The sequence below is a fragment of the Arvicanthis niloticus genome, chromosome 25 (genome assembly GCF_011762505.2).
Source record: "Arvicanthis niloticus isolate mArvNil1 chromosome 25, mArvNil1.pat.X, whole genome shotgun sequence".
Lineage (NCBI taxonomy): Eukaryota > Metazoa > Chordata > Mammalia > Rodentia > Muridae > Arvicanthis > Arvicanthis niloticus.
In genome coordinates, this window is record NC_133433.1 from 7,808,844 (window position 1) to 7,832,198 (window position 23,355).

Consider the following 23,355-nt stretch of genomic DNA (forward strand, 5'->3'; position numbering starts at 1 on the left):
CATTAAGGGATATACCAGTTCAAATATAAATCTATAAACATAACATGGCCATGGAGGTTATGTCTCTAAAAGTCTATAAATTAAACTCTAAAACTTTATAAAAGTACAATCAATGTCCAAACAGAGACTTTTAATGGATTTTGGCTAGCTTATTCTCAAATTTATAAAAATGAATAAAGACCCAATTTTAGCTAACATAATGTAAATAATATTAATAAGAAAAATGATATTACAAATTTTATATGTATATACAGTCTAATGCATAGGTGTTCTAACACATTGTCAATATTGTTCATTCATGTCTATGCATAATGTTTCTCATAACTAAAGTTTTTTAGAAGCAAAAGCAAATAGTTCATGATCATTTTAAAAATGATACAATAAGGTGGACTTCAGTATAATGTTGAATAGAGCTACTAACAACATTCTTGTTCTTGACGTTACTACAACACTACTAATGTTATGCCACAGATTTTTGTGTCTGTTGTAAAGATGTGATGTCTGATGCAAGATTATACAATTGTAATATTCTTAAACGCAATAAGCAACATTCTAAACTTTAAGGATTTCGATTATCAAGATGTCACAAAAGTGAAGAGAATGCACAAAGGAAGTGAAGTGAAGGAATTTGTGATCCATAAGGTACATTTATTTCTTCACCAAAAATTAATAAAAATAAAAACATAAAATGAACTTAGATTGAAAACATGCACTTTCTCCAGAAAGCCTAATAACCAGAGGGATGTAAACAGGTGGGTATTTTCAGGATGGAGGGTGAATACATAAGTTAATATTCAATTAGATGACACTTTTGGGCAAACATTAAAAAACAGTTTTTACAACAGTGAAACAAACTAGTTGATGCAAAATAGATTTGTGTGTTTAGAAATTTCAAAACATAAACATGTAGCAAACATGTTAGTATAAAAAATCAGAAAATATTTTACTTATTTAACATGCAAAGCCAGGAAGCCAGGATTTTTAGGAAACTAGATATTTTCAAAACCTATTTTCAAAAGAGCAAGACATTGAAGAACACAACATAATCGTGATAGTGAAATAAGTCTTTTGGCTTAAGCTTTTGCAGGCCGCACTAGGCTAATTTCTTTCATTATTCTTTACATGTATATCTCAAATCTCTTTTATAATCCAGTAGGTATTTTTTTTTTAAAGAGAAGCCTTCACAATACTGTTCAGAACAGCACATCTGCAAGTTCTACCCCCTGAGTCAAGATTGCCTTGTTACCATGTTACTAACAAAAACAAAACATGGAATTCTCTTGGTATGTGAGGCTGATGTAAGATAACCCCAGATGTAGCCTCTGCTGCAATTTTTTTTTTTTTTGCATCTGACTTACTCTCCATTTCTATTGTAATTGTACAATTACACAATTGTACTGTACAATTTTATCGATCCCTAGTATACTTGTCAGTTTAATATATCTTTGTATACTTCTGGCTTGCAAATAAATATCTATTTTGTAAACAAAAACGTGCTTTCAACTTTAAAACTTTAGAAATAACCAATGAATGATAAAACCAAGTAACACACAGAACACGTCTGACCTCTATTAGAGATTCCTGGCTTATCCTGAGAGGCAGAAGTGTAAAAGAGCTTTCATTTCTCCTTGGAGAAATAGAGAGATACTCTCTGACTTAACTCTTCTAGCTTCCTCCACCATGACTCTGTAGATTTCAGGAACAGGCAAGGGAACTCGGAGCCCCGCCCTAGGCCCCGCCCCCCAGAGCATCAACACCTGGAGCCACGCCCCGCTCTGTCCTTTTGGAGGCGGGACTTGGGGGCCACGGAGAGAGCTCTCAGTCCTGGCTGGAGTCGCGGTTTCTTCTCTCGGCCACTAGGTCCCCGCGGAGGCAGGGTCCCAGACCCCAGTGAGCAGTTGCGGGGTCCCGGAGCAGAGGCCCACAGGGACTCCGCAGCTAACGCCTGCGCGCTGGCCCGACAGCCAATCCTGGGCCGTCTGCCAGCGGCGCCCTTTGACCCCGCGCCCCGGGCCTCCAGGAATCCAGTCCGGCTCAGCCCTGCAGCCCGGTTCCGCACCGGTCCCCGCCGCTAGGTTAGTGTCCACACCGCGCCCGAGCTTGCCCTGAGGTGGCTCCTCACGACCCCGTCCTGAGCCCCGAACCTGCGAGTGGCGGTCCCTGGCGGTCGCCCGGCCCGTCTCCTATCCCAGCTTGGGTCCCGGAGGCCACCGGGACAAGGGCGTCCTCCGAGGTCTTTGTTCAGTTCTCCTTTAACAGGCTGGGCTCTGCGTTGTCCACTGCCCCTCCAAGGTGGCCGGCTTCTTTTCTGTTTGCGGAGGAACAAGCCGGGGAGTACGAGCACTTAAAACTTTGGTTTTGTTGTGTCGAGGACTTGCGGATGAGATAGAGTGGGAGAAGTACTAAAACTGACTTACAGGGAGTCTGTATGAGCTTAGAAATACAAATAAGAGTGTGAAATGGGCTGTTCGCGTTGCAGTGTGTAAGCTGCAGCTTGAAAATACAACGCAGAATTACTCGAGGTTTTGGTGAAACGAATTCATATTAGTTACACTTAGAACGCTGCTGGTCTTACTCCTATGACGAGTATGGGATCAGAAAATAAACACAGTGAGCTAGCTGCTTTCCTGGGAAGTTTGAGGCACAGTGGAAAGCAGAGGAACCACTGATCATTTCTTGTCTTCCACGGTGAAAAATCATTGTAGTATACCTTCTATACTGGAGGCCGCATAGGCCAGGCTGGAGGCAGGAGCCTAAGTTCTGGCACTGTAGTTTGCCTTTCCAAGGTTCTCAGCGTTAGGGTTACTCGGCTGTTTACTAGCCCGAAAGTTTGGAACTTCGTTGCTCCGTTTCATCACCTTTAACATCAAGTTCTTCTTCATAGACGGTTGTGAAGATAAAAATAGAAAATGAGATTATGCCGGACTGAACTGCACAAAAGGTTACCCGCGCTTGTAGTGAAACTAACTTGAGCAAGATTCTGAAAGTTTCAGCTGTGTGTTCTTAGATTAGCTTTATCTAACTCGGGGTATTTCCTCCAGCATACAATTAGAAGAAAATAATATCAACACAAAGAAAAAGCAGCTGAAATCTTTATAATTTAATCATAACTTTGAAACGGAATCTGACTTTTTCAGAGTTATACAATATGAGCAAATACATGTAAAATAATCCACAACATTCTGCTTCGGGGTCATTTAGATCTCTTAGCTGCTTGAGTATGTGATACTATTTATTCTAAATCATTTGACTCTCACATTAATTATCATTTTAAAAGATTAAAATCACCAAACATAAAATTAGCGTGGTTTCAAAAGAACAAGTTTTCTAACTCTGGGTAGTGCAAATTTCCCTTTGAGTGAGGACACACTGCCAGTAGTCAGTACCTTAAGCTTCCTGCTTTGGGAACCTACACACCTGCAGTTGACTTGGAGAAGTTTGGTAGTTGTTTTTCTCACAAGAAACTTATGAAACCTCTTTAGTTAAAGCTAAGTTAGTAGTACTTTGCCTGTCCCCTGCAAGGGCACTGCTTGTTTTAGGCTTCAGAGGCATTGTGTTGTATCAAATTTTTAAGACGCTAAGTTGTTTAGATGAACTTCAAAATTATTGAGTCTTCAAGAATTTTCTTTTACAGTGTTGTTTATTATTCACCTCACACAAATCTGGTCTGCACATGTATAGTAGAAGTGTTATAAACGTAGTACCCCAATACATGCCAGTGTCACAACAAAGAGGGCCGACCTTAAATAAGCTGATTAATAATCAGTGGTCATAATATTTCTTGATCTAGTAGAGTATAAACATACTAGGGTATATATAAATATACACATGTATGACATACATTTATATATAGGGTATACATACATAGGGCATATATAAATACATATTTACATATATATATATATATATATATATATATATATATATATATAGTTGGAAACTTGTCCACTGATAGGTTGGTGAAATGTACAGTGTAAGAAATGCCAACATTAAAGTGCAACAGTGTGACATCAATAGAGTTTTCTGTTCAGGAGTCTTTAGGAGAGACATCAGGAGGAGAATGCAGATTTTTCCTTTGACTTGAACCTTAAATGTTACTTTCAAGAATAAGGCATATGGTATATTTGGTTGTTTGTTTTCTTCATGCAGATCGAAGGGTCAAACCTAGAACCTAAAGAATTGTTCATGCTATGCTTATGTTCTAACTACGGAACTACATGCTCAACCCCATATGCTGGGTTGGTTGTATTTTATCTATTAATTAATTAATCAATCAATTAATTGATAGACAGAGCCTCAGTATGTATCCCTGGCTGGCCAGGAAGTCCTAGGATGGCCTGGAAACTCAGCGAGATCTGCCAGCCACTGTTTCACAGATTCTGGGATTAAAGTATGTCACCACACCCATCCCCCATTTGCTAGTTCTGGATTATTTTCATGCTACCCACATTTTCCTCATGAATAATCACTCATGGCTTATAACTATTTAGTGATACATTGTCAAATATGAAATAAGCCTTCATCTTGAGAAGAGTTCTATGAATGAGATGATTTGAGCAGATAAAAGAAGTATAGAAACATTGGGCTATACAAGGAAAGAGGAATATGGACTAAACTACAGATCTCAAAAATGTTTAAATAATAATTTTTACTTATTTAAAAATTTCATGTCTATTTATAATGTATCATAACTACCAACTACTTCCCAGTCCAACTTTGTCCAGAATCTGGCTCTCACATCTCCCAACTTTATGTCTTCCATAATTAATTAATTAATTTCTATTTACTGCTTCATGAGAACTCGTGGGTGGGGGTGGGGGGGTCATCCTCTGTGGTATGAGCAACCTCAGGGTGGCCACACCCCCCAGGATATGGCTCTGTACCCAGCTAGGTTTTGGGCCTTGAGAACACTGCTCCACGCTGGAATGTCTAATTCTCTTGTTCTTGTGCAGTTCGTCACAGTTGCTATGAGTTCATGTACGCACCTTCCAGGTCATGTCTGAAGGGGAGCATTTCACAGCAGTCCACTGCATCCTCCAGCTCTTAAGTTCTCTTTCTTCATCTTCAGCACTGTTCCATATTCCAGTGTTGTAGGGGCAGGGTTGTGGCAGAGACATGCCATCCGCAGCTAAGTGCACTCAGTCATTTGTTCTCAGCAACTTGAATCTCATTAACTACTATAGATGTAAGATAACTATATGGATGTAAGAAATGTTTAGAAACATATATATATATATATATATATATATATATATATATATATATGAAAACCTTTAGTGTTTATTTTGTTGTTTCTTTCCTCATTTACTTTAAATCTTGAATAATATTCAGTGATTAATTTAAATACTTTTAAACAAAAAAGTTCACATTAATAAAGAATCTTAGTGAGCTCTCCAGGGTCACACAAGTATAACATTAGCATGTTTTTTAAATTTCAACCTTAATTGTTTTTCTATTGTATACCCTGACCAGTCCATTTCACCACCCTACTGAGTTAGCATTTCTAAAGTTAATCTTGAAGTGTATCTATAGCTATAGCTCTCCCTTATTTATTCATTCACTTATTCTTTGTGTCTGGACACAAAGATTCAGGACAGCAAGTTATAGCAGCAAACCAAAGTGGTTGTGTTCTTCCATCTTTACTGTTGAATGACTAGGCCTGTCCCATTCCTGCCACAGTGCACTCACTTCCTGGTATGCAGTGCTGAGCTTGAAGGACTATATAGAACTGATCCTTTCCAGAAAGAAGCAGAGCTTACGTTAAGATCTCATATGCGCTTTGTATGCCTAGTGGGATTCTTTTTTTTTTTTTTCTTCCTTTAAATACAAGTTTTCGCCATTTTAAACAAGTTGCCAAAAAGTGAAAATAATTCAATTTTTATATTTTTCCTGCAGTTGCAATCATATAGGCAATTAGATAATTACATTGTGTTATTATATATATGCACAGCTGTCTCTAAACAGGTTGAAGAGATTGTTTCTAGGCATTTCCTGGAAACCAAAATTCAAAGATGTTTAAGTTTATATGAGAAATTGAATATAATGAACATGTTTCCTCCAGTGAATTTTTAATCATCTCTAATGATAAAAATCACTATTAATTTTGTTGAAGTAGTCAATATTCTGTGTTTAGAGAATAATGACAAGAAAAAAATCTGTGCATCTTTGTGACATATGTAAATTTCTTTGTCAGTAGGCATCTGTGGTTACTTGAATCATGGATACAGAACTCCAATATAGAGAGCAGACTATATACATTCTGTATCATGGATGAGTATTTGTGTGTGTGTGTGTGTGTGTGTGTGTGTGTGTGTGTGTGTGTGTTTTATCTCCAACTGAGTCTGCCATTCAACAGTGTCAAATTAGAGGTTTCTGATTTGTGGGTTTTGGGGACACAGTCATTCAGTGGTAAATCTTTGTTGCCAGAATATCTCATTTTTTTCCATTGCTGTCATTAGAAGTTTTTTTTTTTTCTGATTCTATTCCATTCACAAATAAAATTTAAAATCTATAATTATTCCCCTTTTTTAATACTTTTTTATCTTAAGGATTATTTTTTTAAACTTTGTCACTGAATTTTAATGTCTTTATTTAAATGACTCAAAAGTATTTTCTTTCATTAATTGCGCTTTAAAAAATATCTGTATACTAATTATTCACTTTGTGTATTCTATAGGCACAATATTTATATTTAAATATATTTCATTTTTTAAAACAGATTCCTATGTTTTAACTGACTAAATAGTATCGGCATGTACATATAAAAATTTCCAGTTAGTACTTCTTATGTATGCGTGTTTGCCGTGTGTGTGTGTGTGTGTGTGTGTGTGTGTGTGTGCGCGCGTATGCATGCATTTGTGTCTCTGTGTGCATGTTCATTGGGCAGTATTTAATGATTATTATAATACATCTTATTTATTTTTAAATGTAATGACTGTATTTTAGTTATGATTTTAAATGCCTTAGAGAACATTGCTAATATCAATTACTAATGATCCTATTCTCAATGAATTACAGCAAAACATTTACTAGTTTGGAGTTTAAAGTATGTCATCATGGCAAAATTTCGAAGAAGGACCTGCATCATTTTGTTACTTTTTATTCTATTTATTTTCTCTCTGATGATGGGCTTAAAGTTACTGTGGCCAAACGCAGCATCCTTTGGACCTCCTGTTGGACTTGACCTCCTTCCAGAACTTCGTCCACCAAACTCCCACTCAGGAAACAAAGCTGACTTCCAAAGGAGTGGTAGAATCAACATGGAAACAAATACCAAGGATTTAAAAGACATGACTGTGCTGCCACCTAAACCCTCCGAGGCGGACCTGGAAGAACTGCCTCCTCTCAATTATTTTTTACATGCATTTTATTACAGTTGGTATGGAAATCCACAGTTTGATGGTAAATATGTACACTGGAATCATCCGGTCCTGGAACATTGGGACCCTAGAATAGCCAAGAACTATCCACAAGGGAGACATACTCCTCCAGACGACATTGGCTCCAGTTTTTATCCTGAGTTAGGAAGTTACAGCTCTCGAGACCCTTCTGTCATAGAAACTCACATGAAACAAATGAGCTCAGCCTCAATTGGTTGGTAATTAGTTTATTTTATTTTCATATATAAATAATTTGGATGTACAATTACATTATTGAGTATCATTCTTTTATTAATTACAGTCTTAGCTAATACCTCTTGATTAAACTCCATGTGTGTCTTATTCATGTTTTTTGTTGTTGTTCCAGTGTTTGTTGTTGTTGTTTTGTTTTGTTTTTGTTGGTTTTTTGGAGTATTGGGAATTGAACCAATGATTTCACACGTGCTATGCAGCCCCTCTACACCTGGCCTGTAGTCTCTTTTGTCCTGTATTTTGAGACAAGGTCTTTAAGGACTGAGGCCTGGTCCTCTTGTTTTAGTCTTTCAAGTACCTAAGGTTATGGTTCTACGTTACCAGACCTAGGCTAGATGTGTTTTTAAAAATTGGAATAACTACTTTTTTATTGCTTTTAACATAATTTGTTTAATTGATAAATTTTGATGTATTTTTGGATATACAAATTTATTGTTTTCAATTAAATTCACAATTTTATTATTAATGATTTATATAAAATATAAAGGATTATCTTATTTTTTAAAATATCTTTATACCCATGAAATAAGATATCTCTGTAATCCAAAAGGCTTCACCCTTGACCATGCATGGTGAAGCTTGCCTGCCATTCTAGCACTTGGAAGGCTAAGGGCGAAAGGTTGTGAGTTCAGTGCAGCTGGACCTTGTCTCCTGCTCTCAGTTTGTCATCATCATCAATGCCCTATTTACTGCCAACCCTGACCCCATTCCAGCAACTGGACCTGATTTCTGTCACTGGAATGTGCCTGCCTGTGATTGTTCCTTTAGGACAGCAGAATGAGTTAACTATCCTGTTTACTTGTCTTATCTTGCATAGCACAGTATATTGTGATTCACTTGTGTTGTTAAGAATATTGGTTTTAGTCATTTTTACTGGGGATTACATTTCATTACCTGATGAGAGTGGTTGCTTCTTCAGCCATATGGTGGACATTTACACTGTGTTTTTGCTTTTCTGTAGCATTTGACTGGGCTTTGTGACTTTAGTTCCCCCATTTCAAATCCTTTGTCAATTTTATCTTTATTTAATGCAATATGGTTTGTAATATTTCATTTTGTCTTTCTATTTGTCTGTTTTATGTTCCTGTCATCTTTTATATGCTTTACCTGACATTGAATATCTGAATTATTTCTTCCCGTAATCTCTTTTGGCCTAGTAGATGCAGTCCTTGTTCTTATTGTTTAGTTTGCTGGAGCATTGCACTGTATACCTTTAATTTAACTGGGGGAAACTGATCAGTTATTCTCTTCTCACCAATGCCCCTCATTCATCTCTGCCCTTTGTGTAATTTTCAAGTACACTGTCACGCCCCGCTTGTCCAGCAAGGAAGACGCGACAAACCGGATTCTTCTCAACAGCCTTTATTGGAAGCGCTCTTTTAGGTTTCTGGGAGAGACTAACTGGAATGCTCAGAATGGGCTACTTATATACCCCCAGCCCTGGGCGTGGCAAAGCACATGGAGGTGTCCGATTGGTCAATTTGCAATGACTCATTAGCATACTCATTAGCATACCCCGCCCGGGCGGGGTGATTGGCCAGGTTCGTGGTACCCTAGTTGTACCTTATTTGCATGCCCCGTTTGGGAGGGGCTGGAGTCAAGTTCCTAAATGCACTGATGGTTTTCCCTGAAAGCCTTGAGTCAGCCGCCATCTTGGAGTCACCTCAGCGGCTGACGGGCGAATGTCAGCCCGTCAGCCGCTTTTGAGGTTGCGGCGCTGCTTCTCTCGGCTGGCAGCCACAGCCGCTTTTAGTCTGTGGCGCCGAGAGAAAAAACGGGCAGCCGCCTTGAGTCGGCGGCTGCACCGTAAGAAAAAACAGGTAGCTGCTTTGAAGTGGCGGCAGTTCCGCCGCTTTTAGCAGCTTTGAATCGGCCCGCTTTTCAAGCTGACGTGACAGACCTGCGGTGCCTTCCAGCCGTCAGGTCTGTCAGGTCAGCTTCCTACAGTACACGGCTTTAGATAATCATGAAACGCTACAATGACAATATGATCTGGTGCCTGAGAAATGGTTTAGTCTCTAGAGCTAGTGTCTGAAGACTGCATAGCCAAGGCTGTTGTCTTTTTGAGTTCCACTAATAAAGCCGGAAGTTTTATTTCCTGTGTTCTTTTCATTGTGCTTACTTGTATTTTATTCATTATTCTTTGAAACATGCTGTTTGAGCTCAGGAAGAAGGTAAGTTCTTGAGTGACATTGCTTTGTCTTTGCTGTTGAGAATGCTGATGCTGGCTGACTTAAATACTTGCATAAAATGCAGCAGAGTCATGTGAGCATTGAGAGCCAGGACTTCAGACTGCTGCTTCCCCAGGTGCTTCACTCCTTCCAGGCTTTCTCAAGGAAAGTGACTTCCGGCATCACTTTCATTACTAAGTCATCATCCTTCTGCTATGACATTCCTTCTTGTGGACTAGGTCTTTGTTTTCATAACAGTACTTTTTGCCTGTACTTGATATTGGTCTGCTATTACATCAGGAGCTATTAGAAATTTTTGCATGATTATAGTAAATAGACTCTTGGTTTGAACTGTGGAAGAATGCATTACTTTTAACATTCACATGCTTAGGTAGCCTTTTCCCCATCAGCTCGAATGAAGGTGTTGCCTTAGTCCTCTATTTAGAATTTGTCTGTACATGCTCTCACTATGACAAAACTTAATTGTTAATGTCTAGCTCCCCAGCAGTTTCTTTTTCTTTACTGGCTAAGAATTTCACCTGTGCATTTAATGTGTATTAATCAAATGTTTTCCCGATTCCCTCCCTTCTAATTCCTCCCCAATCCTCCCAACCACCACCACTTTTTGTTTTCAATCTTATGTACTCTATAAACTACTGAATCCAATTAGGGTTGTTCATATATGCATGCTAGGACTATCTGCTGGAACATGTGCAACCTCTTAGGGGCCACATCCCTACAGAAAACTAACTCTTAACATTTCACTAGCTCCTCAGCTAATGGTGGTACTGGATTTTGGTTGACTTGATTTTGAGCCATTTCTAATCTTGGTTCCTTAATTTACATAAACTTTTGTTCTTTGTTATGCTTTTCTATTAGGAGTACTGGCCCTGTCTTGGTACCCACCTGATTCAAGTGATGAGAATGGAGAAGCTACTGATCACTTGGTACCAACTATTTTGGATAAAGCTCATAAATATAATCTGAAGGTATTTAATTTATTTTCAAATTGTATGTGTCATTGCTGATCCCTTGTTCTCATGATGGTAATAATATTTTATGTACTCATTTTAATTAAAATTTGATATATGTAGAGATGCTTTAAAATATTACTTCATCTTAAAGGTTTCTTTTAATAATTTAAATTTCAGAACCTTCCAATTACAAGTACTCCTTACTATTTTTCTAACCAGGTTTTATACTCATGTATTAGATTTTGTTTTATTTTTAAGCAGGGACTCCCTATGTAACTCTTGATTGCTTGGAAACTGTAGACCAGGTTGATTTGGAACTCATAGTAATCCTGCCTCTCAGGTGCTATGATTAAAGACATGTACTACTTTCTCTGCCCTGTACTATGTATTTTAATAGAAAAAGATGGGGTTGACAGGTTTCTTTGTGAAGAAAATATAAAAATTAGTAAAATTAATATCTGACTATCCCCTAAATACCAAAAACTACTACATTTAACAGTATAACTTTACATCTAAAATGGTTATAAAATTTCTGCTCAATTTTTTAAAAAATTTATGTAGTTCATTTTGTTAATATTCACCCTATCTTCTATCAGATCCACTCCTTTTTCCAACCCACTCAACTCCTCCCCCCATTTAATTATTCTGTCAAGTCCACTTCTTGATGTTCTTGGATGTCAATCTAAGACTGGCATCAAACTTCAACTGGAGTTTGATTGACCTACTAGGGTGCATACTCTTAATGAAAACTGATGCCACCTCTCCCAGAAGCTACCAGTTACCAGTAGTTGTTCAGCTATGTGTAGGAGTTGATGTCCAGATCCCTCTTCATGCCACAGTTGTATTCCCCTTAAGCTTGCACGTATCTCGTGGGTGCTGACATACTGCAATGAGTTCACATTTGTACCTACCCTGTTGTAACCAGAAAGTACTGTTGCCTTTAGTCATTCTGTGCCTCTGATTCTTAGAGTCTTTCCACCTCTTCTGCATTGATCCTTTCTTCTAGTAAAGAGATATGTGATAGAGATGTCCCATGGAAGGCTCAGCATCTTACAGTGTCTTATTCTCTGCATCTTGATCGTTCACCATATATTGCAGAAACAAATATCTCTAAGGAATATAGACAAACTAATTTATGGGTATAATAATAAGTCATTAGGAGTTTGCCTTAATATTATGCCTACTTAGCAGAATAATATTAAGTTCTTCAGAGACTATGGTTTACTTCCACAATGTTTGTGTCATGATTGTAGTAGTGTATCGTGCAGATGATCACCATTGTAGATTACAGGGTTTATAGCTGGGTGGGTTTTTAGCTTTCTCGTCTGGTGGTGTACAGAATTGCTTCCAGTGCAATGAACAGTAGAATGAAGATTAAAACCTCTAGTTAGGCACCAGCTCAGCCTCTCCATGCTTCTCCATGTGCAGTGAATTATCCAATATTACCTTCAGCAATAGTTTTCCAATACATTTTTTGAGTGAGCTTTTCTAAGACTTTCATTTGATTTTTTTTTTATCATTTTGTTTTAGTATTCCTTTGTCTTCATTAAATTTGTGTATATCTCATTCATTGACTTCCTTATTTCTCCCAGGTGTTCATTTACATTCTTTTGAAATTCTTTCAGGAGCTTATTCCTGTCCTTTTAGACTTTGTTCAGTCTTTTTTTGTATCATTGTTTTGAATTCCTTGTCTAGTATTTCTTTCTGGTTTCTCAGTTTAGAAAATCTAACGCAGTGGAACTGAATATTTGAGAGGAGTCTTGTTACCTTGACTTCTCCTAGTCTTTGGCTCCTTTGTCAGCATTTGTGTATTTTGTCATTGTGGGTGTTTGTTATATCTCCTTTATTGTTTGCATTGAAATTTGAAATTCTTTTGGAAATTTTCTCATTGGACTAGCTTGTAGCAGGGTTAAAATGCCTTTGCCCTGTAGCTCCTGTATTGGACATGCCATATAGCTCATGTGCTCAGGGAGCATCAGTTACAGTATCCAGCACAACTTCAACAATAGAGAATTACAGGAAAAATTCCACTGATGGGTAGATCTACTATGAAAATTCACTAATAGTGAAAAACAACTATTTCCTTTAAGTTTACAGTCCATAGGGAATAAAGGCACAAGAATAGTATTTGCTACGATATTACCTATTACGGGGAGTAATGCAAAGACAGTAAGTTGAGTAGGAACAAGAGTTCACATAAAATAGTAAGTAGCAGGGAAGAATTGGGAAGTTGTTAGGGAAAACAGACCCTAAAGATTACTGACATTAGAAAATTGCTAATTTAAAATAAGCTAATTTAAAATAAGTTAAAAATAGAGAAAGGGGTGGGGGGAGAGAAGAAGATAAAATAAAGTGGAAATGAGAGAGAAAGTATGTGGGTTGTAGGTTAGAGAAATACATAAGAGAAGACAATAAAAATGGGTGTTAAATCTAATAAAGCAATATAAAAAAGAACCAAAAACTATGTAAGAATGAAGACTTTAAAAAATTAAAATAAAAACCAACTCCAGTTAAAATTTCTTCCTTGATTAGAGAACATCAAGGAAAGCCATCTTCTGCCCACGAAGTCATGTGCATTTAAATTTACTGGTGGGAGAGCTGCTTACCTTTATGTGCAGTTCAAACCTTATTATGCAGGGGTTACCCAATAAGACCCTGCATAATGGCTTTACCATCCCATTCCTGTGTATCTTTGCAGATAACACTTTTATGCCTACAGAAGTTCAGCCTGCTGTGCCAGTGGTCTTAATCTGACTTTCCTTGTTTCACAGAGTTTTAGTTCAGATGAACTCCATGGGGGGAGGGGGGTCTTGGGATTCTCTGGGTCTCCTCTTGGGGTTGGAGTTTGGAGACATGGGTAGGTACTATTTTCTGTGCTTCCCAGCTGAAAAGGGAGATATTTAAATTTTGGTGCTCTGGCCAGCTTGTTCCCAGCAGCCTCCATTTTTCTGCTGCTCTGGCTCTGGACTGTGGCTTCGGGTCTCTTGAAACACAGGCCCTGGCACCCACGAAACACCAGTGTGGCAGCTGGCCCTGCCAATTCACCATGCTGCCCCTGCAAAGTGTGGCTAAGCCCCTGATCATACCCGCCATCCTCGCAGTACCCAGTAGAAAGAAGACTCTTAAAACTTAATGATTATCTAAAGGATTTATATATTTAGAAATGCTCAATTAACAAGATGCCCACACAATTAGAGTTGTTACCTAATATCTAACCTTTTGATAGAAGAAGTTGCTACCTAGGACAGCTTTTGACCCATCCACGGTTCTCCGTGGCTGCTCCCTTTTTTTCTCCTCCCCTTCCTTTCCTTCTTTCCTCCCAACTCCTCACTCCACCACCTTTCATACTGCCCAATCACCGAGCTTTATTGCAAATGTGTGTGTGTGTGGGGGGGGATATCCTGCTACATCCAGCTACATATTTGATTATAGTTTTCTCTTGTACCAACATAATATGAGATATTTTAGAGGCAGTGGGTAATTTCCCAGGATCTGCTTCATACAGTTTGTTGTTCTGCCTTTTCTTTTCCTTTTTTTTTTCTGCTTTTGCTTCTAGAAATTTACCTTTTCTGTCATTTATAGATCCAAATGAGGTTCAAGGAAGGGTTTTTTTTCTTTTTGTCGTTTATATTAAAGTCCAGCATATATTTCTGTAGCTCTAAAGAAAGCCTTAAGATAGTATCTCTCAAGGAACTGACAGGAACTGTCACATAACATGCTTCTCAGAGCCACTCAGCGAGTTCTATTGGCATTTGGAGACTGCAGGTAGATAGTCAAGTCTTCAAGTTCTGAAACTACAACTAAGGTTGAATAAGTTGTTGATGTATTTTATGCAAAGTAAATCCACGGCTCCTGATCTGTCCTGTCTGTGCTCCAATTCTGTGGGAATAGGTAATGAAATTGGACATTTTAGCTTTAATTAATGAAATTTTTAAAGGTAACATTGTTAAAATCTCATGATACATTAACTGGACGGCTTTTATTTCTACTAAAAGCTCTTATCTGGAAGAAGAATGCAATGAAGACCTCAGTAATTGTTTCTATAAGCTACATTCCTGGTCTCTCCATACATCAGATTTGATATTTGATTATCAGGAAGAGATTAAATTTAATACAACTTTTCTTGCTGATATTTAGATTTCCCCAATGCCTAATACTAATTCCTTACCCTCAGTAGCTCTTCAACTTACCAAACTTATTGTGAAAATAGTTTATCGATTATCCTGTATTAATTGTTCCTGAGTTCTGGAGTTGGGTTTCCTTTGCAGTTCTTTATGTGGAAGGTTAAACACGTTGCCCTTCACTTTTGCTATTACTTGCTTAGAAATAGAGTTTCTAGACATGGCTTTGGCTTCTGCTTAAGCTACTGGTTTTGTTTTCACAATGTGTTAATAGCATTAGTTACTAAGTGCTTTGTAACTGAAAGTTTGATTAGTTAAACTAAAAGTCATTTTAGATAAGTGTCTTTAATTATAAATAAACAAAGCTAATAAAAATGTTTGAAGAATTAGTAACTTGTTTTTTTATTACTGTTGATGGTTCTACTAAATATAAGTCAGTAAAATTTAAGTGGTGACTTGTTTTTTCCAAAGATGATTTTTTTTAATGTATAAATTTGTATTATTTACTGGAACATACATTTGTAATGTTTGGAACTGTCATTCCGTTAAGGTAGGTATGCCACAGTTATAAAAATCAAAGCTGGGTTCTTTCTGCTCACTCTCTCTTTTCTGTGTACCATCCTAAGAACAAAACTGTGAAACAGCTGCTTTTAGGAGATGTGGTGGAGCCAATTAGAAGACTCTCAATTTCGGAGTATGTTTCTTATCCAGTTGATACTAGGTTTTTTGTGGACCTGCTTTGGCTCATGAGTCATGAGAAAATAAAAATGTCACATGCTTTCATGCTACCCCTATTTTCTTTGTTATTTTAATTTGAGAAGACACCCTACCCTTCCCTATGACTCTACTAACAAAAAGTGTAAAACTTACTTAATCTTACTTAAACTTGATTCACAGCCTACAGCAAAGTCCTCACACTAATACACAGACTTTACTTGCATTGAACAAATAAAATTTAAAGTTAAAAATTGTGGGGATATTTGTTATACAGCATCATCATATCAGATATCAAAGGAACCAAAGACCCTATCACGGTAAAGTCAGCTGGAGGGATCAGTTTGTTTCTCCAGGAGTATAAGGAAAATAAAACTTTAGTTGTCTCAACAACTTAAATTTAGCATTTTATTTTAAAGTTACAGGGTGTTTTTTAACCTTTGTATAAATGATTTATTTTATACTAATGGTTTATAAGCAGTCAAATTCCTTGAATGAGTAGTATAAATTCATAGTGAGAACTTTACCAAATTTTACCTAAATAAGATCTAAGTTGTAGTGTAGAGTTTAATTTGGCTGTTGTTTAATTTTACGTTGAAATATTTAATGTATGTTTGGATATATTCACACAGTGCCTACTATGCACAAGACTGTTTTTTGTATATGAACAATATTAAGAAAGAGAGCTCATTCATCCACACCTATAATCTTAGGCATAAGGTACAGGCAAGTGGATGGGGGCTCCAGACCCAACCATATTGAAATAAAACACAAAAGAAATAGATATTGCATCTTACGTTAAAAGAATTTGCACTCTTCTAAGGGACAAAACCAAACACAAGTAACTTGTAGAAAGAGAATATTACAAAGAATTTGACACTAACAGCTGTAGGAGGACTTAGAATCACTCATATATGACATAAAGGGTGCTAATAGGTGAAGTCAGAGGGTGGAGGAATTAAGGAAGAAGAAAGATACAGTTAGATGCTCACTTGGGAAAATGCTTTGGCTACAGGGCTCAAAAGAGTTTTTTAAAGACAAAGTCAGTAGTGTGCAATCAAGTTCTTACATTATTCACATTCTCTCCTTCTCTCCTCTCTCTCTCTCTCTCTCTCTCTCTCTCTCTCTCTCTCTCTCTCTTTATTGGATATTTCCTTTATTTATATTTCAAATGTTATCTCCTTTCCGGGTCTCCCATCTGGAAAACCCCTATCCCATCCCCTCTCCCCTGTCTCTATGAGGGTGCTCCCTCACCCACCCATCCACTCCCACCTTCCCCTCCTGTCATTCCCCTACATTGGGGCATCAAACCCCAACAGGACCAAGGGCCTCTTCTTCCACTGATGTCCAACTAGGTCATACTCTGCCACATATGCTCCAAGAGCCATGGGTCCCTCCATGTATACTCTTTGGTTGATGGTCCAGTCCCCGGGAGGTCCGGAGGGTCTGTAATGCCAACATTTAATTTATATGTCAAACTCTGTCATTTTAGATTTTATTTCAGTGTTAATATAATATATTTTACTGAAAGGAAGAGAAAAATAGTGACCACATCCTTTTACTAATTCAGAATATATAATTAATTAGTTGAGAATTTATAAATGTATAACTGAATTTACTGAAGTGCCTCTGCACTTAGAGAAAGAAGGTGATCTTTTATGGTCTGCAGCTTTGAAAGCAAATTTCAAGGATGACTTGACCTGAGTTCGTTACTGACAAACCCTTCCGTCATAGTGCTCTCCTAATGAGAGAATGATTGATTTACTAGATAACCTGATTTTAAACTTAATTCTATGAAAACTAATTAATGAAAACTATATTTGCTTCAATTACACAATTGAAAAACAAAACAAAACAAGATTTAAGTTACAGTAACCTGGCTTTTGTCCATTAGGCATTGTGATACTTATAATGTAAAATTCAAACAATAATTTCATTAGATTGGCAATAAAATGTACCTGCTCTGAATAAATCAGTGAATTTAAGAATAATTTTTATGATTATTATTTAAAGCACTTTATTCCTTATACTGTATATCTTACTAGAGATCATGTAACCAAGTTGTTTATTAGTTAACATAATTCTATAAAATTGATTATGTACAACTAATACTTTTATGTAGAAATTTTAAATGTGTGTATGATATTTTTAAAAAGCTTTAGTTTCTGCTTCTACTGCTGTAATCGTGACTTATGGGCCTTAGCAGTAGCAATATGAAGATCTCTGCTCTGTGAAACTTTTAGATATCATTGTCTAAGTGGTTTTATGTAAATTATCTTTTAAACAATAAAAGAATAAATGCATATTCACAGGATGCCTTTTTAATAATGTTAAACTATGATCTAATAGAATATGCAATTGTTTCTCTTTAAGTGTAAATATAATGGTCAAATACCAAAGAAAATAATTCACATTATTTTGAAACCAGGGCAATTTTTGGCCTATTCTTATTTTAAGGAAAACAATGACAGAATATAGAGTATAGTATAGATTATACTCTTTTGCAATCTACTTCATAAAAAATACCATGCTTGAAAACTTTTAGTCAAATACCCCACATTGTATCCAACAAACTCAGGGTTATTAGCAACTTGCTAGACCTATGCCACTTACTGTGTTATTAAGAAAATGGAGTCAGTGACTACCCAGTGCGGTAATGAAGGCTAAGTGAGCTCATGCATTTGACATGCTTTACCTACATATAATTAATTTTTTTCTTTTTTAGGTCACTTTTCACATAGAGCCATATAGCAATCGAGATGATCAAAACATGCATCAAAATGTCAAGTATATTATAGACAAGTGAGTTTCTTCAGCATTCATAGTTATACTGTAAAATCTGGTAATAATTACTGTTGTAAGTATATTTAAAGGATATCTGAGAGTTAGTTTATGAGCTGTCATTTCTGATAAATTTACCACAAGTAAACTCAAGAACATTCACAAGGTTTTTACAGTTCATGTTTTGATAAGTAAAGGTTGGTACTTTCACTATTTTGTATGTTTTCAGGCTGTTCATGATTTCCATTTATAATCATTTTATGTTTATGCTTTAAAAATCTTATGAATGTACATTTTGTCTTTTAAAAGAATATTCAGATGAAATGAGAACTGAGTTTATAGCAATGTTTGCATATGTCTTCATTTGCATATGGAATGACTAAAGAATTTTGTTAATAGTTTCATCCTTGTAATGTATTATACTGATAAGATTCTTTGAGGTATGTTATCTTCTTATAAAGAATCATCTCAGCATCAAATGGGCACCTGTCACAGAGAAGCTAAACCAGTTTCTTTGTTCCTGCAGATCATAATAGGTTTTCTATGGCTTTAGTGACCATTTGTTAACTTTGAGATAATTGAGATGTTTAGCCTCCTGTCTGGTAGTATACCAGTGTCTCAGAATGTATAAAGTTAAAATATGTTTGCATTAGTATACTTACAAAAGTGACTCAATGAAGATGGCTAATTATATGCTCAAGCTCCACAGACAGTTTCACTTTGGTGAATGGTTTTATTGTGACATTTTTCTATGAGTTTTCATCTCACTTTTTAATGTATCTTTATTGTAGATATGGAAACCATCCAGCCTTTTATAGGTACAAAACCAGGACTGGACATTCTCTGCCCATGTTTTATGTCTATGATTCCTATATCACAAAGCCTAAAACATGGGCCAATCTGTTAACACCCTCAGGATCACAGAGTGTTCGCAGTTCTCCTTATGATGGATTGTTTATTGCACTTCTAGTAGAAGAAAAGCATAAGTATGATATTCTTCAGAGTGGTTTTGATGGAATTTATACATATTTTGCCACAAATGGCTTTACCTATGGCTCATCTCATCAGAATTGGAAAAACCTGAAATCATTTTGTGAAAAGAACAACTTGATATTTATCCCAAGTGTAGGCCCAGGATACATAGATACAAGCATCCGTCCATGGAACACTCAGAACACCCGCAACAGAGTCAACGGGAAGTATTATGAAGTTGGTCTCAGTGCTGCACTGCAGACCCACCCCAGTTTAATTTCCATCACCTCTTTCAATGAGTGGCATGAAGGAACTCAAATTGAAAAGGCCATCCCCAAAAGAACTGCTAACACGGTATACCTGGACTACTGGCCTCATAAGCCAAGTCTGTATCTAGAACTCACTCGAAAGTGGTCTGAAAAATACAGTAAGGAAAGAATGACGTATGCATCGGATCAATAGCTGCCTGCGTCATAATGTATCACTTAGAGTGTATCAAGTTTCCTAGCTTCAGTCAATGCACTGCATTTTGAGTTATGGAAAGAAAACTGTCAAAATCAATGTGTGTAACCTTTATCAGTTATTTAATTTTTACTTTTAAAAAGATTCATTTTTCTACAATGGATAATACCTTACAGAGAAAACATCTGACAAGAAAGGTTGTGTCAGTAACATTCCTGATGTACTTTTCTGCATTTCTAACTGCAATTGAAATTTTAATGGGATGGCCTTTTAGGTTGTTGTTTGACAGTAGAGAAAATAATTGTATTACATTACAAAAAGTAGCTAAGGTTCAGGTAAGTTTTACTTGTATTCTGGGTCCAAAGACTGAGGTGTATGTACATGTTAGGTACATCTGGCAACAACGGTTCAGACCTAAAGGACAGTGAGCGACTGTGCATCATTAATATTCTTAATGGCTTCTTGTGATCAAACTCACTTCTCAAGTTTCTTTTTAACACAACTTGTTTAAGTAACAAGTTATTTTATTTATTACATTTTTAGATTTCTGTTAGCTATGGTCTATTAAAGAATGGCTTTGTGCAGAACATCCATTAGTGTCATCATTTGAAGACTTGGATGGCTGTGGTGCTGAGTGCTTTTGCATGGTTAATGCCCCTGGTGTGTCCTGCTGAATTAAAGACTAGAAAAAACAGATAGTTTGATAAATTTTAACGACTGCTTTTCTTTTATAAGGAAAACCATTGTTTCTTAGTGGTTAAAATAAATGTTCACGAGAGACTACTGAACTGACTGAGAAAGGATAATGTTAATACTCAAAAGTGTTTTCCTTTTAATATTTTAATTTAATTTTACTGTAAGTAATACAAAATTTACTTATGACTTTAAACTAGAGATAAACAAATATTTTTAGATAAACAAACAAATATTTTTAAAGAACATTATATTTTTCAGTTATGTCCTCATTTGAATGTCTTACACTTTTACAGTGGCTATTGGTTTAAAAAGAAAATGTTAGTGGTCCATAGCTGTCATGTGGTTACAAATTGATAAGTTCTATGCTAAAAATAAGTTTTTTGTAAAAGTGAAAATAGAAGAAGTAGACTGAATTAAATATTTATAATTAAAATAGGAAAAACAGCTAGTCTACATAATTTTATGCAACTGTTATTTCTTAGTTCTACAGAGAGAATCATTTGAGTAACGTTAACAAATAATACGTGCCAGTCTTCATAGCATAAAGACATTCAGAAACAAGTAAGTTCTGGAATTTATCATAAAATACATAGCAGAGAGGAACAAGTTTTAGGGTGAGGGTGCCTGACTTGTGAGGTAGGTTCTTCCAGTGCAAGCATAAGGACCTGAGGCTGAATACCTAGACCTCACATAAACACAAGCTCAGAAGCACACATGTTCTGTCCTATGGCTCCTCCAGTGAGCTAGAGAAAATGTAGGCAGGACAGAGCCCAGAAGTGTGTGAGCCAGTTAGCCTGCTGTATACAGCAGCAAATAAGACATCTGTCTCAAACAGAGGGAAGCAAGGTCAGCAGGCAAGGTTGCTCTGACATTCACCCACCTCATGTCATATTCAGTCTCCCTCTTACTCTGGAATGTTTGCAGATACACAGAGAGCTTTTAGAACTTGCTTTTAAAATAATGCTTGTAGAATAAAACCTTTTTCAGGAATTCTACTAACCTTATTAAATTAAAATTCTTTATTTATCATAAAATTATTAGGCCATAAAAATTATGAGAATAAGAGTCTGATTTTTCCAGATAAATTGTAAGAATAACTTAATATAGTAATATTTTAATATTACACATCTCCATTGGAATAAGGAGAAATATAACCTATAGAATTTTTCTTTGCTTTGCTATGACATTAAAGCTGAATTATTAATATATAGAGTTTTATAGCATGTTTTCTTCATTCCTTATGTTACAGTTTATATTTGTAAATATAAACCATAACAAAGAGAGAATATTATGAAACAATTCTGAGATTAAGAAAAAGTCTGTGAAAATAAAGTCAAGCAACTGTCAGTAAGAGTTCAACTTTCACAGCAGACCGCTAAACTTTAGTTCCTAGTACATCTCCACCCTGTCAGTAGTCAGTCAGAACTTAAAATTAGACAGATGCTTTCTTTAGTGTTAAAGAATTGTTGTTTAACAAATGACTGAGATCTCTTTTCATAAGACTTACTAGTTGATAATTGTGTAAATAACTGTAGTTACTCCTCTGGTTTCCAGAACCAAACATCCAGCCAACTAAGGATCAAAATACGTGGGAAACAAAAATCTATTTATATATAACAAGCGTGTTTAGTGTTTCTGTTCCAAAGCCATACAGTATAACCACCATTTATATCTTTCTAGGTATTATAAATAAGCTGAGAGGGTTTAAGGTGTTCCTGAAGATTATTATGGAGTATATTCAAATCCTGTTCCACTTTTTAAAGGGACCTAAGCGTATTCAACCAGTTTCCCCTCTGAGTCTTGAAGCCAGTTCCACACAGATACCAAGGGATAGCTATATACACAATATTGCTAGGGGTAGTTAGAGGAATGCCTTCAGAGACTCTTTCTCCATGTGTCCTTTATGGCTACCTCTGCTGTCGGACTGGAGACACAGTTGAAATTGCAATGATCACAAGGAAATTCGATCAAATGATCCTGTTCTTATTTTTATAAATCTGAATGTTAGAATACAGTAAACATAAAGAAGTACAATATATGTAATGTATGAATTACAGTCAGGTTTTAATAAGGTTTTTGTTTCGTGGATTAACTCATCTAATTGTTTAGAATGTAGAGAAGAACTAGATCCTTAATTCTTTTAAGACAAAATGGTAAAAGACTGTCCTTATTAATGTTTGAGTTGTATATTAACTTGCTTATTTATGTGTGTAAATTGGGAAATGGTTTATTTTGTTATATGATGTTGATTTTGTCTAATAAAAGCATAAATGAATAACGTTCATAACTGGAAATCTATTCATTGTTGTGATTAGTTTAATTTCTTATTGATATAGGAAAAGTAGTGAACATCAGATGGAGTGGGATAAGTTAACATCTTTAACTTTGCTTCACATAAATATTCACGTAAATGCCAGTTTTTGTTTAAATCTGGAGCTGTTTTTTTCCTATAAGTTTTGATTTAGTATGATTATACTTTACCTCTGATGAGAATTAATCTAAAATAGTGAAGTAACAAGCCTCAAGAGAATCAGTGCACTCAGAGCCATGCTCTGTCTAAACTGGTGAAATTTACTCAGTCTAAGAAGGATGACTTCCCAGCTCAATGACAACCATAGAAACAGTCAGAATATCAATCCTGGAGTAAACCAACTTGCTTTCTTATTTTCTCTTCAGATAATTCATGAGTGCCATGTAGAAATTGTGTTGGGTTTGTATATAAATATCATATACCGCAATTCTACTGAATTTATGCATTCAAGCAGTTCTGAGTAAAGTTGGGAGGAAAGGCGTCATCTCTACATAAGATCATCTCGTGCACCCTATTTGCCAG

The 23,355-nt window shown here is 36.3% G+C and overlaps 1 protein-coding gene across 2 annotated transcripts; it reads left to right on the forward strand.

Moving 5' to 3' along the window:
- Positions 1 to 1,796: 1,796 nt before the first annotated feature.
- Manea (mannosidase endo-alpha) lies at positions 1,797 to 22,809 on the forward strand. Of its 2 annotated transcripts, XM_076924055.1 has the most exons (5): positions 1,797 to 2,075; positions 7,018 to 7,593; positions 10,682 to 10,791; positions 18,337 to 18,413; positions 19,184 to 22,809. In XM_076924055.1, the coding sequence occupies exons 2-5, from the start codon at positions 7,056 to 7,058 to the stop codon at positions 19,824 to 19,826; spliced, it is 1,368 nt and encodes a 455-aa protein (XP_076780170.1). In that variant the 5' UTR covers positions 1,797 to 2,075; positions 7,018 to 7,055; the 3' UTR covers positions 19,827 to 22,809. The 2 variants fall into 2 exon arrangements, with proteins under 2 accessions (XP_076780170.1, XP_076780171.1); XM_076924056.1 differs by lacking the exon at positions 7,018 to 7,593.
- The last annotated feature ends 546 nt before the right edge of the window (positions 22,810 to 23,355 follow it).